Below are 16,912 nucleotides of genomic sequence, written 5' to 3'. Positions count from 1 at the left end.
CCAGCAAAGAAGAGATACAGGAAGTAAAGAAGAAAAGAGAGAGCAAAAAAGGAAAGACTGTTACTGGGATTTAGTATTTTAGATTTGGGACCATCTCAGTGAAATGATCCAATTCCTACAGAAAATGAATATGTGTGAAGCCAGTGGCATCACTAGGGGGGTACAGGGACTACAGACCACACTGGGTGACACTGCCAGAAGGGGTGACACCAAAATGACTGCCTATAAAATTTCTGTGTAGTGTTTCAGCAGAAAGTTATTATTTTTTTATAAAAATGTCCCTGTAGTTAGGTATAACAAAAAAAATTTTTTTCCTAAGTCCAGCTTGCATGTATCAATATACCTACAAGGCTAAAACTCTATGCTAATTTACTTTTGAACCTTCTAATGCACTCTGGTCAGAGCTGTCATTATTACCCAATTACAATGAGGCTTGGAATCATGTGGTTTTGTCTGCACGCACTACAAGCACGCGATGTTGTTTTTGTTGCTGCTGGTGTTTCGATATGGTCTGGTACAGGAGGAGGTCCATGGCGGGGAGGGGTGACGCCATCCCTAGTGGTGCCACTGGGTGAAGCCACTAGGAGATAAGAAAGTCAAGGAACTCTGATTCTACCTTACTGTGTACAATGTATACTGAGGCTGCCCATGATGATGGAGAAAAGACAATCTGCTTCCACACGTCTACCAGCCTCAATGAATAGGACAGAATGACCAGGAATGTCCCCAAATTACATCTGTACCTAACCCCTAGACTTTCGTTCTCATAAAAATCTCTGCTGTATTTATCATTTCGGGTATTATGGGAATATCTCTATATAAAATAACAAAGAGGGGACCAAAAGCAAAGAAGTTTCCAGGATAAACTGAATGCTTCAAAGGTCAACGGAGCAAGGGCGGGGGTTTGGGGACCATGGTTTAAGGGGACTTCTAAGTCAATTGGCATAATAAACTCTATTATGAAAACATTCTGCATCCCACTTTAAAGTGTGGCGTCTGGGGTCTTAAATGCTAACAAGCGGCCATCTGAGATGCATCAATTGGTCTCAACCCACCTGGATCAAAGGAGAATGAAGAACACCAAGGACACACGATAACTAAGAGCCCAAGAGACAGAAAGGGCCACATGAACCAGAGAACTACATCATCCTGAGACCAGAAGAACTAGTTGGTGCCCGGCCACAACCGATGACTGCCCTGACAGGGAGTACAACAGAGAACCCCTGAGGGAGCAGGAGATCAGTGGGATGCAGACCCCAAATTCTCACAAAAAGACCATACTTAATGGTCTGACTGAGACTAGAGGAATCCTGGCGGTCATCGTCCCCAAACCTTCTGTTGGCCCAGGACAGGAACCATTCCCGAAGACAACTCATCAGACATGAAAGGGATTGGACAGTGGGTAAGAGAGAGATGCTGATGAAGAGTGAGCTATTTGTATCAGGTGGACACTTGAGACTGTGTTGGCATCTCCTGTCTGGAGGGGGGATGGAAGGATAGAGAGAGTTGGAAGCTGGCAAAATTGTCACGAAAGGAGAGACTGGAAGGGCTGACTCATTAGGGGGAGAGCAAGTGGGAGTATGGAGTAAGGTGTATATAAACTTATATGCGACAGTTTGACTTGATTTGTAAACGTTCACTTGAAGCTCAATAAAAGTTAATAAAAAATAAATAAATAAAATAACAAAGAGGGACAGGGACTAGAAGATGAGATTCATGTACACTGTCCTCACCCATCTCACAGAATTAATAAGTACACAGTAAGCAGGTTAACCTGTTAGAATGTATTTGGAGCACTTACTGATCAGATGTAAAAAATTTATGTGCTCTTACACAATTTTCCTAGGATCAAAAAGTAATGCTGGAAAATGCCAAAGTAAATGCTGGTTCAAACATGAAATAATTGACCAGAGCACAGAACGAGCGGGAAACTCATGAACAATCACCCATTTTTCCCCCCCAAATAACGTGCTTAAGTGTCTGGATTACATACCACGTACAAATGAAACTCTCTGCATTTCAAAGATTTATCCCAATCCCTAAAATTTTTACGGTTCTCATCAAAGAGCCAAGTATAGTCAACATTTCGTTCCGGCCACTCATCTGAGCTAAATAATAGAGGCATGAAGCAGAACTAAAACTACAATTTAAACTTCTAATTTATGCAGGAGGACAATTTACGAGTTGCTGTGGTTTTAGCCATTTCCTACTACTTCTATACACACATATTTACACTTGATTGGAGCCTTCTGCTTCCAAAGTTCAAAATTTTTTAGTTATGGTAATTTTACATTGGTGGAAACTATTTTCTAACTTGTATATTTTAGGCACCATTGTAATTTTTTAAAAAATAGAATTCAAAAATTCAACTGAAGCCTTAAGCGTAGCTACTGCTCACAAAATCACTATCCCAGGAAGAAAGAGACCACTCAAGGGACATGGTGTGGGCATTTACTGGGGACAATAGACTAGAAAGACACTTGGAAAGTTCTGCAATAGCATCGCAGATATGAAGTTCACGCTTACTAGAGACTGTCATCACAATGTCACCAAAACCACCGTGTCCATTAAAAACTATGACATAAAATAACAATCTTCTTTCACCTTTCATTCCACCTTAATCAACTATTAATCCAACCATTATGTATTTAGCGCCTCATTTCAGCACCTCAACTCTGTACCAAACCCTGAGATTCAAAGATCAAGAAGTTGTGTGGAAAAAAACTAAAACCAGTAAGATTTTACTTGGGATACCCTTACAAATAACGAGTCCATCCTGAAACCACAGCACATAAAATGACTGATACCTGAATTAGAACCCCGATACACTACAAATGAAGGGCAAAATGATCGTTCACAGTCTCCTCTCCAGAGACGATGGGCTTCAACAAAATTCCATACAGTCTGCCTATCGCTGGTGGTGCAGTGGTTAAGCACTCAGCTGCTAACCAAAAGATCAGCAGCAGTTCAAACCCACCAGCTGCTCCACAGGAGAAAGAAGTGGCAGTCTGCTTCCATAAAGATTTACAGCCTTGGAAACGCTGTGGGGCAGTTCTACCCTACCACACAGGGTCACCCTGAGTCAGAACTGACTTAACAGTAACGGGTTTGGCCCTCAGCAGTTAAATTCTAAACTGCCTCATTCTCCTTCTATAACAAGCATTAGCCCACAGTTCCTGAATATACTTTCAGGCTGGTTTGAAAAGTAAAAGTCATGGTATTTCAGTCTATTTAAGAACAAGTAAGTAAATGTATCTATCAAAGAGGCCTCTATTTTTTTTTTTTTTTCCCTCTGTTCAAGGTCAAACACCACACCCTAGAGGAAACATGTGCACAAATCAGGGAGTAGCAACTAAACTCCAGCTTCAGGCACCCTCTGTAGGAGGCCACTCCTTGAGACAAGGAGCCCTCCAGTTCATAAATAAGGGGAGAGTTGCCATATCTTACTGCAGATCTAAGAAGCTGACCCAGCCCCCAAGTTTCAAAACTCAAACCTGAATTGAATTCCAAAGGACTGGAGACTCCAACTCCTGAAGAGGAAAAATGGAAGACCAAGAGTTCAAGAAGCCTTCTACCACTATAATCTGAAGATGATCACAGGAGAACTCAGTTGCTTCCTGTCTACGTAACCACTAATCTGATGCCCTTTTCCAGTCTTGGTGCAATTGTAATTTTATGCTGGTTGTTATGTTGGTCAGAATGCTGCATGCAGAGCTAGAAAGCAACTTGAATATCATAATACAACTGATTTATTTTACAAATAAAAAAATTGATGACTTGGTAATTTAAATGACTTGCCCAAATACCTAGGAAGTAGCAAATGAGACTCTTCATTGCTAACACTTCATTCACTGCTTTCTCTACTCGTCTGGGACAGATATTTGCTCATCAACAGATTATTTATTGACTGTTAACCATGTACAAGACACCCCAAGGATTACACAAAGATGAATGCAGTCATCCCCTCAAAGAATCTAAAAACTGCTGGGTTTTAGACAATATTTTCACAGTTTCATTACACAAATCGTTACACAAAGACTTACATGAAATTTTAGAGAAATATCTGAAACTATCTCTCCTTATGGCACCAATTCTTCATTCTAAACTGAATTCTTCCACCTTCCTTATAGCCCATCCACTACAGAAGGAGGGTGTCATGGTGAGAGCATCGATGATGATGACAATGATACTACCAATGACAAGACACTGACCGCATGCCAGTCACACTTGTGGAACTTTTACATATATTAGGTTGTTTAATCCTCTCAACTACCTTAAGAGAGAGAGGCTATTATAATTTCTATTTTACAAAAGGCAGAGAAACAGTAAGTCAATTGCCCAGCTAGTGGGTGGTCAAGTTAGGGTTTATACCCAGGCATGACTTCTCTATCACTATTTCCCAGGCTTCTGGCCCTGAAGTTGGCCCCAGATTAGTTGGACATTCATTACCTGGCTCCTCTGGACTTCGATTTCTTCATCTGTGAAATGACGGGATGAGCTATATCATGTCGACAGCATCTTCCAGTTCTAGCACTCTGTGATTCACTAATTTGAGGTATAAGTAGTCCCCCACTTAATGACAGGGTTCCGTTCCGACGACTCCATCATAAGTCGGTTCTGACATAAGTCAAATGCCTCATTTTTTTTTTTTCCATTATTATTGCCATAGCCTGTTACACAGCCGTGTTTTGACAGTAAATCATAACACTGAACAGCTGGAGTGACTATCTGAGAATGATAACATTAGCAAATTATGCACTGCAACACTGTATGCAGTACATATTACTGACGATTGACGTTCTGGTGGTGCAGTGGTTAAGAGCTCGGCTCCTAACCAAAAGGCTGGCTATTCAAATCCACCAGCCACTCCTTGGAAACCTTATGGGGCAGTTCTACTGTGTCCTATCAGGTCGATAAGAGTCAGAATTAACTCAGTGGTAATGGTTTGGTTTTTTTGGTTTATTACTAATGATAAGATGTACAAAAAAAAAAAAAACTAGACAGTTGTAAGCATGCCTCCTTATAATTCAGATACATTGTATGTTGGAGACCACCTGTATTTAACCAATCTCTTGTGATGCAGAGTAAGGAAAACACTTAGTAGAAGCTCAGGATGGCCTATGACTATGCAGAGGTTTCAGGGGAGTGAGTTGAAGATTTTATATATACGCCCTTAACCTTTACCTAGGTTCCAGGCTCAGAAATATTTAAAACTAATGGCAGAGCCACATAACAGAACAACATACAATCATTAATAATGGCGTTTAAACAAAAAAAGAAGTTTTAAAATTTTTAGTGATGCTTCAGAGGAGCTTGCACTAACACGGGGAAATATCACGTTACGGGTTTAAAAAAAAAAGCAGGAAGCAGTATGTGAACCACGTTATTCAAAACATGCGGAAAGAAACAGGAACATTCAACAGTGGTTGTATCTGGATAACAGAATTGCGGAGGCTTTTCTTTCTCTTTTTCCTTATTTTTTTTGGTTGTAAGCTTAAGTTACCAGGATAATTAGAGAGGAGACCTTTCTTTACAAAGAGAGAAAAGGTGCCCAATGTCCTCAGACTGATTCCCCGAGAAGAAAATACTCTCCTGGAAACATCTCAGTAACAGTACGGCGGAAATTCCAGAAATACAGGTTTGAAGAAAATCACCATTATTACCTACTATAGATGGGAAGGGAAATCCTGGTAGTATAGTAGTTAAGAGTCCAGCTGCTAACCAAAAGGTTGGCAGTTTGAATCCACTATGCACTCCTTGGAAACACTACGGGCAGTTCTACACCATCATATAGGGTCGCTGAGTCGAAATCGACTCAACGGCAAGGGGTTTTTTTTTTTTAGTACAGATGGGGAAGAAAAGATTCCTCTATTGTTTCAGGTCTAAAATAACTAAGTTTTAGAGGTTGTTACAGGAATGCTGGCAGGAGAGCTTGTTTTGGAGGCCAGGGACAAGCAGCTTTGTAGAGCTCAGCCCGGGAAAAAAGAACAGGTGCAGCAGAGGAAGCAGCAGACTGTGAAAGCCAAACGACGCAGGCCCATCCAGAAATCCCGGCCTGGAGCGGGTTCTCCTCGAATGGCCCTGCTGCGCACCATGGCCAGAAAGCCACACGGCCAAGGGGACTTCCCATGAGCACAAATGCCCTCCCCTCACTGCAGCACCACAGCAAAGGGAGGACAGGTAGCATATGTCACAGAATCTGCAACTGTTAATACAAATAAAACAGCCACAAGCAAACTGGCCTATGCTTTTATGCAGCCTGGAGGGTAAGCACAATGTGTAGACACATTTTTGTTCAAACATAAACCCACTACACACACACACAAACACACACACATACACACGGCTCATGTACATATTAACAGATCAATTACTGTGGCTTCGAATGGTTACAATGAAACACTTCACTCTGCAGCATCCTTGAGAACTTTTGTAAACACACACATATTTTTTCTAATGAGTCCCACTTATACTACAAAAAAACACAGGAAAGGGTACAATTCAAAAATCATGTTCAGGACGCTATTCATTACACATAAACCCTCTGCCTTACCTGAGCAGGCTTCTTTGCTACTTTGTGGCAAGAAGATAAAGGCGTATCTGATATACAAAGAATAGGAAAACTAGAACAGGAAAAGTCAGCCTCTCCTTTGGGAGACTGACAATGTGTGGCATCAACACCGCATCACAACACCACCTCAAACCCTGATTCAGTTGAGGTCTGCAAGGAAGCCTTTATACCCAGCTTACTGACAACTCCGGGCTTGCCTAAAGCACACGCATATCGCCTTGGACTTCTCCAGCACTAACACCACCAAGAACCAACAACACAAAGGTCGTGTGTGTCTTTTAATTTGCTTATTAATTTAAAGAGACATACTTCTATTGACTGCTATCAGAATTCATTTATAAGATTATTTAAAATTTGAAAATAATACAGTGAAACTAAAAAAAAAAACCCTAAAAAAAAACCTTTTTTTCTTCTGTTTCTAAGTGTGAAGTCGGCACCAATTGACTTTACCTGCAGTAATTAAACACCTCTAACATTTTTTTTTTTAACATTAGATAAAGAAATTTAACCTACCTCATCAAAGGTGGTGTCCTCTTTCTTCAAAGCTACAAAACAAAAAGGGAAAGGAAAGTTACTACGAAACATCTCAAAGAATCTAAATCCTAGAAAACAAAGCAGTTTGGTGTTTGCATTTCAGAAAGCAAAACTGTACCCCAACGTGAATAACAACGTTATGATACAAATACGAGAACTGCAAATAAGACAGAGAATTGCACAGCATGCATCTTTGTGAAACACTTTTCATAAATATGTACATGGGACAATCCTCCCAAGTATGGGGAAAAAGTACGCACATCTTTCTCCTATCTCTTCTTCAGGAGAAAAGTGTTTTAATGAAGTGTAACAGAATCACAAAGCAATCTTTTGAAAGAAATTTCCCTTAAACTCCTGGTTTTTGAGCACATATCATCACGGGTATTGTATAAATCTCCCCAACCAATTGTTAGAATGACACCCACTCTACATAGTGCCCTGAACAACTTTTTCATACTGCGCAAAGCTGAAGTACAGCAGTATAAGACCAAGTGTGTAAAAGAAGGATTGTAGAGTAAAGACATTACTTCAAACAATATTCTCAACATGATAAATTTTATAACAGAACATAGTACAAAGAAAACCATGTGGTTGTTATGGAAGTGGTTGTAGTATGCCATTCAGTCAATTACAACTCATAGCAAACCTACAGGACAGAGTAGAACTGCCCCATAGGGTTTCCAAGGAGCAGCTGGTGGATTCAAACTGCTGACCTTTTAGTTAGCAGTTGAGCTCAACCACTACACCACCAGGGCTCCAAGAATATCTAGTAGGAGCCAGCAAATACTTTAAATATATTTGAAACATGCGTATCTTGAGAACTAGAATTTTATTGAAGATAAAGAAGCATTTATGTATAGTCTGCAAACATCTAGTTCCTTAAATCCTACTTGCTTAAATGGTTCATATTAAGGAGAATGCACAAAGTAGCTAATTTAACTAGAACCACCAGTTGGAGAAATGTTTCAAATTTACAGAATTATATTTTACAGGTATATATTGGACTATACCGGACAGTTCTATTCTGGATGGAAGCTATTACTTTGGAAAGCTATGATCTGACAAAAGTAGTGGAAAGCAAATTATTTTGGCAATTAAGCTCTGAGAGAACTAATGTGCTTAGACTTAAGCTATCACATCAAAGCTGTCATGGATTGAATTATGTCCCCCCCAAATATGTGTCAACTTGCTGATTCCCAGTATTGTGTGGTTGTCCTCCATTTTGTGACCATTATTTTATGCTAAAGAAGATTAGGGCGGTATTGTAACACCCTTACTAAGGTCATATCCCTGATCCAATGCTAAGGGAGTTTCCCTGGAGTGTAACCTGCACCACCTTTTCTCTCTCAAAGAGATAAAAAGCAAAAGGAAGGGAGCAGATGGGGGGACCTCATACCACCAAGAAAGCAGTGCCCAGGAGCAGAGTGAATCCTTTGGGCCCAGGGTTCCTGCGAGGAGAAGCTCCTAGTCTGGGGCAAGATTGCCAAGAAGGACCTTTCTTCAGAGCCAACAGAGAGAGAAAGCCTTCCCTTGGAGCTGATGCCCTGAATTTGGACATCTAGACTATAAGACTGTGAGAAAATAAATTTCTCTTTGTTAAAGCCATCCACTTGTGGTATTTCTGTTACAACAGCACTAGATGAGTAACACAAAAGTTTATAATACATAGTCTAGCAATCTTGAAAAGGTTATTTTCTTTGTTTCATACTGTAAATCTGTCATTTTAAGGGAATCAAGAAGGATATGGTTGTGGTCATGAGTTAAGGGAGGTGAGGGGAAGGCAAGGGAGATAAAATGTTCCCGAAAACTGAATACAGAGTCTTTCCCTTTTGCTTAAGAAACTGATCTATGATAGATTTCTTCACTTCTTTATCAGAAAGCAATTTCTTCTGAACAGAAAATGAAAAGACAGTCCTTTGTCCCCAACTCAAATGGCTTATCTTACACTCAATTACTTGCACATATTTTATTTACATTATTTATAACTTACATTAAATACAAAATAACCCATTTTGATAAAAAAAGACTCTAAGACTTTAGATGATTTCTCATGGCTACATGTTCACTAGAATTTAAAGTTTCTATTCTAGAAGGCTTCCTTTAAATAGTCAACAATGTTACTAAACTATACTCCACAATCCCTTACCCAAGGCACATCCTTTACTTAACATTTTTAACCAGTAACTCCGTTATAAAATATTAGTGATCTACATAAATATAGACAAGTTACTCCATCTGAAAAACTTTTTTTTAATAAGTAATGATTATCTGATTGATTTCAAATACAAAGTTACACATTAGCAAATTACCGTACAGCCTCTCATAGCTGGTTCATTTAACAAAGATTAATGGAACGCATACTATGTGACTGCCAGGTAAGATGCAAAGCTTGCCATCTGTAGCACAAACTTTTAGATATATTTTCTTTATTCTGGATGTCATAAAAGTTCTAGAAATTTAGTCATGTTTTCTTAAATAAAATATTCCAGCAAGAGTGACAGCTGATACTCCCTCTTAGGGAACCGCAAACATGGAATGCAGGCCCTCAGGTTGATAGATCGTGACAGCAGAAAGCTAGAACGTCTTCAACACTCAGACTGAACTAGTTCCTTCTAGGCCCCTACCTACCAATTGCCATCAAGTCAATTCTAAGTCATGGTGACCCCATTTGTGTCAGAGTAGAACTGTGCTGCATAGGATTTTCAGTGTTTGATTTTTTAAGAAGCAGACTGCCAGGGCTTTCTTCCGAGGTACCTCTGGGTAGGCCCAAACCACCAACCTTTCTGTTAGTGCAAACATGTTAACCATTTGCACTACCCAGCGACTCCTTTAGCCCCCAAATTCTGCCAATTCCTCAAACATTCTGGATAAAGAGGTGAGTCTGTAGGTGGAAAGAGGAGGAGAAAAAAGAAGAGGAAATCACAGGTGTATTTTGAAAGATGTGAGGATCAGGAAGCCAGATTCAGTCTCCTGCATACTACTCTCAGCCCCAGAATACCATACCAGTGTATGTTTTAAGATCAAGAAGCCCATCTTCACTGAAACTCTCCATTTCCAGGTTGACACCTTACATAGTTTCTTCTAAACACTGAATCCTTGCCTGGAATAGCAGTTAATAGTGACAACAAAGACCAATTAAAGGTGTCTTTGTCAGATACTTATCAGATCATTGATGAATAAATCCTGACCTAAACAAGCACACAACATCTAGTTACTGATTACATCCCCTGTCATTAATCATTCATGTAAATATAAACCCACAGTTGTCTTCAATGATATCATGGAATAACAAACATATTACATTACTCTGTATTAACAAAGGGTAATATATTAAACCATTTATGATAATCATTCCATTCAGTCTTCTGGTGAGAGCGAGCAGTGCCGGCTCTACATTCTCCAACAGCAAACTGCACTAACCTCCGTGGTAGAATTTGTAACTCTGTATTGTCATTGCTCATTGTTTTGCCTGTCTTCCTCTAAAGTCCTTGGGGTCAAGGATTAGTTTCACTGGTCATGGTATCTGAGTACCAGCACAGTGTCTGGCACATAGGAAGTACTCAGTAATTATTTGCTGAATTATTGAGTTTTACTTAACTGGTGAAAGAACAGTATCTTATATTTTTGAGACACACTAACATTTTGGCATATGAAAACCATAGCTGTTCTGTCTTATGAATGGATCATAGATAAAAATTTCATTTCAAACTAAAATCTTTTGGAAATGCACTGGATAAAGGATATGAAACAATAGTTGAGCTTTGTGCCTAAACCACCTGTAACTCTTTTCTGACAGAACGAATCCATCAGATGACAACTAGAATCTAGAATTACACACTTGCAGCGTAAGAGAACAAATGTAAAAATTCAGTGTAACCACAGCATCTCCCTTTTATTCAGTTCTCTCACAAACTATGTCCTTGAAAGAAATAGTATGCATGGGGTTCACCTCAAGTATCACAGAGTATAAATGCCCTTTCTCTAGAAAATAAATCAAATAAATGTGAAAAAATGCATTCAAATGAATGTGAAGAAATGTCAGTTTGACCTTAATCGTACACAGGATATTACAGAAAGCTTTTCCCCTCCTAACTATCTTTGAAAAATAAAAAGGAAACAAGAAGGGAAAAGAAGAAATGGATGTGAATGTATTTAAATGACTAACAATTAAGTTCCCATTTGCCTGTATATTCAACTAAATTTTAAAAAACGAACATGTGTGAGACAACAATTTAAAAAAAAAAAAAAAAAACCTGTTGCCATCAAGTCAATTATGACTCAAAGTGACCCTATAGGAGAGAAGAACCGCTCCACAGGGTTTCCAAGGAGCAGCTGGTGGATTCGAACTGCTGGCTTTTTGGTTGGGAGCCGAACTCTTAACCACCAAACTGCCAGTAATTCCTAAATAAGTGACCACACTGATGCTATTTGGCAGAAAGCCATAAATAGTCACTACTGAAATCAATGGGTGACTTTAAAATTCAATTACACCAGTCTTATAAAAGAACCATGGTTGTATTATAGTCATTCCCTGGCAGATGTTGTAAATTAGAATGCTGTGGCTTGAAAGCCAATGTGTTTTATTAGTCCTTTTATAATGTAGTAATCTCAGATCAGCTGTATTTGGGATGGGGATCAACAGGATCTTTCACTTTTGGATAAATTAAACATTAACATGTATACTTTCTTCTATTTAGAATTATTATTAATAAACATTGATTGGATACCACATATTTTTAAAGATTGTCCTCATTTTCTGTAGGTGAGTAATTTTTAATGGCTGAACAATGATACTGTACATTTCATCACGAAACAAACTATACTTCTGAAACATATCAAAAAGCAAAATAAAGCAGTATGTTTATTTCAATAGCCATCTTAGATTGGTTAGAGAAGACAAGTACATTGAGATGTCCGATTATTCAATGGGAATAAAGCATTTCACTTTGATCTCCCCATGAAGTACCAATGAAAAAAGGAAAATATGGGAGAAATGGAGAAATTGGAAGGAATAATAATAGGCTCCAGTACTGATCTTCAACATGTGACAGATACTGGACTAGACAGTTTATGCATTGTATCTGATTCAGTCTTTACAACAACCTTATGAATATTAACAGATGAGGACCCTGGGGCTTAAGGAAATTCTCCAAGTTACCCAAGGCACAGAGCAAGCAAGGAAAACAGGGTTCAAACCCAGACTTGCCTAACTCCAGAACCCATCCTGTTTCCACGCTGGCCATACTCTTGTCTCCAACCTGTAAGATCAGCTACCTCAGTATGATGTAATCCCTAATAATGACAACAATAATATACTGTGAAGGTTTATTGAGTCCTTATTATATCACAAAGAGCATCATATGTATTATTTCCCTAAGTGCAAAGACTTAGTTGTACATGAAAAACTGAAGTTCAGAGCAGTTGAGGGACTTGTCCAGGGTCACTCAACTAAGAGTAGCAACACCTAGAACCCCCAGGCCAGACGCACAACGGGCACCCTTAATCCATGCACTATATAATCCCATAGTAAAGCCTTAATTCAACAGCCTCCAGTGCCTTAAAAATCCTGAAATAATCAGAATTATTTCACTGCTTTTGATTTTACAAATAAAATATGAAATAGCAATAAAATAAATAAATAACAGAGATTTATTTTCCTGTAATGAATGTCCTGGAGTTGGTATACAATCATAGTCACTTAGAACTTCTGTATCTTCTTTTAGAGTGCTCCACAATGATATCTGCTACTCAGAATCGTTACTGAATTCTGCAATTCATTACTGCAGTTTCCTACTGACCCTCCATCAATAAAGAAATAATCAGTCATGTTCACTGCACTGTACACCGCTTCCTAAAGACAGGAAGGAAAATCTCCTAGGAGGTCTTAGAAGACATTTTAACAAGCATTGGAATCAAAGGGAGTTTCACATCACTAAATCTCAGTAAGCTAGAAAATTCAATTAACCATAATTCTCCATTTGCCAGCCCTGCAGTTAATCCAAATTTTACTGATTGTTGATTAAAACTCTGGAATTATTTAAACATAAGGAATTTTTATATTAATGTCTTTGGTTTCTTACTGAGACTCAATTGCAATGAATTATTTAACACAAAACTGGAGGGGCTCCAACAGAGTCATTAGCATTAGTAAATACACAGTTAATGTCTTTTAGAACAGGAGCCTAATGGACTCCAGGATCTGCATATGTGATGGTTTGGGTTGGTGGCTAAAACATCCTACTTAATAATGTACACCAGCTCAACACCTTGCTCTCTCCCACTTCTTGGCTGCAAACTTCATTTGAATTTAGGAACTCCCCACATGTATTCCTGACTCTGAAGAGTGAAACTACAAATATCCAACACATGCCATAAATAAAACCAGGACTAAGTATTGGGTACACACCATAACTTTACAGTATCTTGGAAAAGATTTGGTTTACCAATACAAAATTTTAAATTAAAAGACAAAGAAAGCTCGCCTAAATTTTGATGCTTTTTCTCACTTGATGAAAGTTTGCATAATTTAAGGTGCACTTATAAAATGATTTTTAAAAGAATGGATGGAAGGATGACTATAATATTCATCTGCACTTTTAACAGCCCAGGGTTTTATTTTGTTTTAAGGTATTAAGCACATTTACACTTAATTTCCATTAACACCTTCATTAACATGGATGGCATGTTAAACAAGTGAAACAAAGGCTAGAAGGCTCTTAGAGTCTCTAAGGGGTTATTTTTCATGCTCCTATGATTTTCTTGCTGAGCACAGTTACCTGTGTAAATAAAAGTTATGACAGTAAAGAAGGCGCTACCTCTTATTGTTAAATGGGGTTTTCTATGGTCAACACTCGAAATCTAACAAACCCATTCCACGTGACACCGTTGTCACCCTGTTATAGCCTGTGACATGGATTTATTCTTAAATGTCCTAAAATTTCTAGGTCGGTTTTTATTGGTTGATTGGTTGGTTTAAAGACAATAGCCCCCGTTGTTGTTAGGTGCAGTCGAGTTGGGTCGACTCATAGCGACCCCATGTACAGCAGAACCAAACAACGCCCGTCCCACAATCGTTGCCATGTTTGAGCCCATTGTTGCAGCCACTGTGTCAATCCACCTTGTTGAGGGGCTTCCTCTTTTTCACTAACCCTCTACTTTACCAAGCACGATGTCCTTCTCCAGGGACCAGTCCTTCCTCATAACATGTCCAAAGTACTTAAGGCAAGTCTCGCCACCCTCGCTTCTAAGGAGCATTCTGGCTCTACGTCTTCCAAGACAGATTTGTTTGTCCCTGAGCTCTCGTAAATGGAAGAAGTTCGGGAGACTTATTCCCAAATGTCCAGACAACTCTACAGCGCGTTCTCTAGAGCAATGGGAAGATTCAAAGACCACAGGACTAACATCCCAATTTCGCTTTCTAGGACCCAGAGTACTGAACAAAAGGTCCCAAGATATCTATCCCACTTCCCTTTGGGTTGGATGTGCTAGACAATACCAAGGCACAACTCAACGTTTCACCAATTTCCAAAGCTAAATTATTGACACTCTATACCAAACCCTGCGCGTAAAAAATACAAGTGACCCAGGAGGCGGCGCAGCCCCGGGAGCGGTGGGGGCCAGGGCGTCCCTTCGCTGATCCCCCGCGGGCGCGAAAGTCCGAGCGCTAGGGGCTGAAAGGCGGAACCCAAATTGTAGACTAGAAATTGTCCATAAATGAACGCCCAGGTCCTAGGGAAAAAGGTGTCGCTCCTTAACGCGTCGCCGCCCTCCCCCAGGTCCCGGGCACTGTCCCCTCCTACCCGCCTGTGCAGTGCAGCACAGCGCACCCCACGACAGCTCCGGGTGACCGCTGCATTGCTAGTGCCTGGAGCGTGGCAGGGCTCTGGGCCGAGGGGAGCCGGCGACGGGGGCGTCGAGCGGGGGAGCCTGGGGCAGAGCGCTACTCACCAATGCGGCTGAAACTCTCCGACAAAGTTCTCCGCAACTTCTTCATCTTGCCGATCTTCTCGGCCGGCTGCGGCTCAATAAGGTCGCACATCTGGGCGACGCGGGGCCGGGGCAACTTCCCTAAACTGGTCCAGAGTAGAGCGCAGACAACGGCGAGGGCGCGCGGCACAGGGAAGGCGGCGCCTCCTCCTCCTCCACCTCCTCCTCGGGCCGGGAGGCGACGCGCACGGCTCGGAGACGAACCGCCGGCGGGCAGGCTCCGCTCGGGCCTGGGCCCCGGCAAGGCGGGCGGGCCGGGGCGTTCTACGTGGTGCCGGGGGCGGCTGCGCTCGCCGCCGCCGTGGTGGCCCCGCGCCGCGCCGCCGCCGCCCGGCTCATTTTCCCTCCTTTGTAACTGAGAGAAGCGCGGCTGGCGGCTGGCGACCAGCAGGGGGGGCGGCGCGGCCGGAGGCGAGGGCGGGGGCGAGACGGGGACAAGGTGCGGTAGTAGGGGTCGCCGACCGCGCAGAGCTCGGGCCGAGCGGGGCGGGGAGAAGTTCTCAGCCTCGAGTTGCGGGCGCTTAAGAGAAAGAACCGCAACGCGGAATCGCCGCCCCCACCGTCCTCAGCGCCCCTCCCGCCGCCGCCCCGCCTACTCCTTGCCGGAGGCCCGGGGCGCGGGACCCCGGCGAGACCTCGGCTACCCGCGCGGTGCCCGCGTCCTCTGCGGCCCTCCCGGCCAGGCTCGAGCCCAGACGGCGCCCCCTCTCGGCTACCCTCGCTCCTCTCCCGGCCCTGCCTGCCCCGCCCCGCCCGCGCTCTCAGGGGCCCGGGCCGGCGGAGGGAAGAGGCTGGGCCGGGAGCGGGCCGCCTCTCGGGGGCTGGGGGCGGGGGGATCCACTGAAGGGGGAAAAGGGCTGAGTCCACTGCCGTGAACGGGTGCTAAAAGGGCGCCGAGTTGGGTGGAGGGCGGCTGCTACCACTGCCCCCCAGGATGGAGAGGATGGCGGTAAGGTCTCCGGAACGCGCTTGGGTTTGAGAGTGACTTTTTTATTTTTTCCCCAATCTTGCCGAGGAAGCTGTGAAGTGAAACATTCAAAGGGAAAGGTGGGCTCGTTTTTTTGAGGGTCGAGTGCAGAAGTGGAAGCTCCAGCTGTAACCCGCTGGAAGGCAGGACCCCTCATTCCTAGCTCTGGTTCCCTCATTCCTAGCTCTGGCTGTGGGCGACAGAAAGGAAGGTGGATCTAAATGATTTCCGATATGAATACCCAGTTATGCAGTGAAGAGCAAACCGAAATCCTTGATTATTTCTTTCTCATTTTTACAATATATTTCTGAATTGTAAGACTTAGAGGCCAAAAGGAGCCCTGGTGACGCAGTGGTCAAGCGCTTGGCTGCTAACCGAAAAATCAGAGGTTCGAACCCACCAGCCGCTCTGCGAGAGGAAGATAGGGCAGTCTTTGGCAGTCAGCGTCCCTAAAAATTATAGCCTTGGAAACCCTGTGCGGCCGTTCTACTCTCCTATACGGTTGCTTTGTGTCGAAATCTATTCCATGGCAATGGGTATAGAGGCCAAAAAGATTTTGCCTTCCTTTTCCCTCACCTCCAAAAAAAAAAAAACTTTAAAAAGGAGTGAGGGCTTTTTAAATCCCAGGATAAACAGTTCAGGCAGCAAACCCACATAGTCTTCATTCTACTGAAACTTGGTGCAGCAAACGCTCTCTCCAGGGAAGAGAGAAGGAAGATGGGGGAGGGCCAGAATGTGTTGGTTTGGGGCCAGCAAACTCTTATGAATAGAAATGTTAGCAATCTTGAGTCATCTGGCTGCGTAAGTAGTAAGAGCTTGTGAGAGTGACAATACTGTCTGGGTTAAAGGAAGTT

The 16,912-nt window shown here is 42.1% G+C and overlaps 1 protein-coding gene across 1 annotated transcript in view; it reads right to left on the bottom strand.

Annotated features, from left to right (window-relative positions):
- Positions 1-15,358, bottom strand: part of CDK14 (cyclin dependent kinase 14) — a 693,252-nt gene extending 677,894 nt beyond the window's left edge. The window contains exons 1-2 of the mRNA XM_049893961.1: positions 15,053-15,358; positions 7,085-7,116 (exon numbers count right to left, since the gene is read on the bottom strand). Coding sequence (XP_049749918.1) covers positions 7,085-7,116; positions 15,053-15,143 — 123 coding nt within the window. The 5' untranslated portion in view covers positions 15,144-15,358. The remainder of the gene's footprint in view (positions 1-7,084; positions 7,117-15,052) is intronic.
- Positions 15,359-16,912: the final 1,554 nt, after the last annotated feature.

Source organism: Elephas maximus, chromosome 8 (genome assembly GCF_024166365.1).
Source record: "Elephas maximus indicus isolate mEleMax1 chromosome 8, mEleMax1 primary haplotype, whole genome shotgun sequence".
Classification (NCBI taxonomy): domain Eukaryota; kingdom Metazoa; phylum Chordata; class Mammalia; order Proboscidea; family Elephantidae; genus Elephas; species Elephas maximus.
Note: the sequence above shows the minus strand (reverse complement) of the source record. Positions and strands in the feature narration are given on the sequence as shown.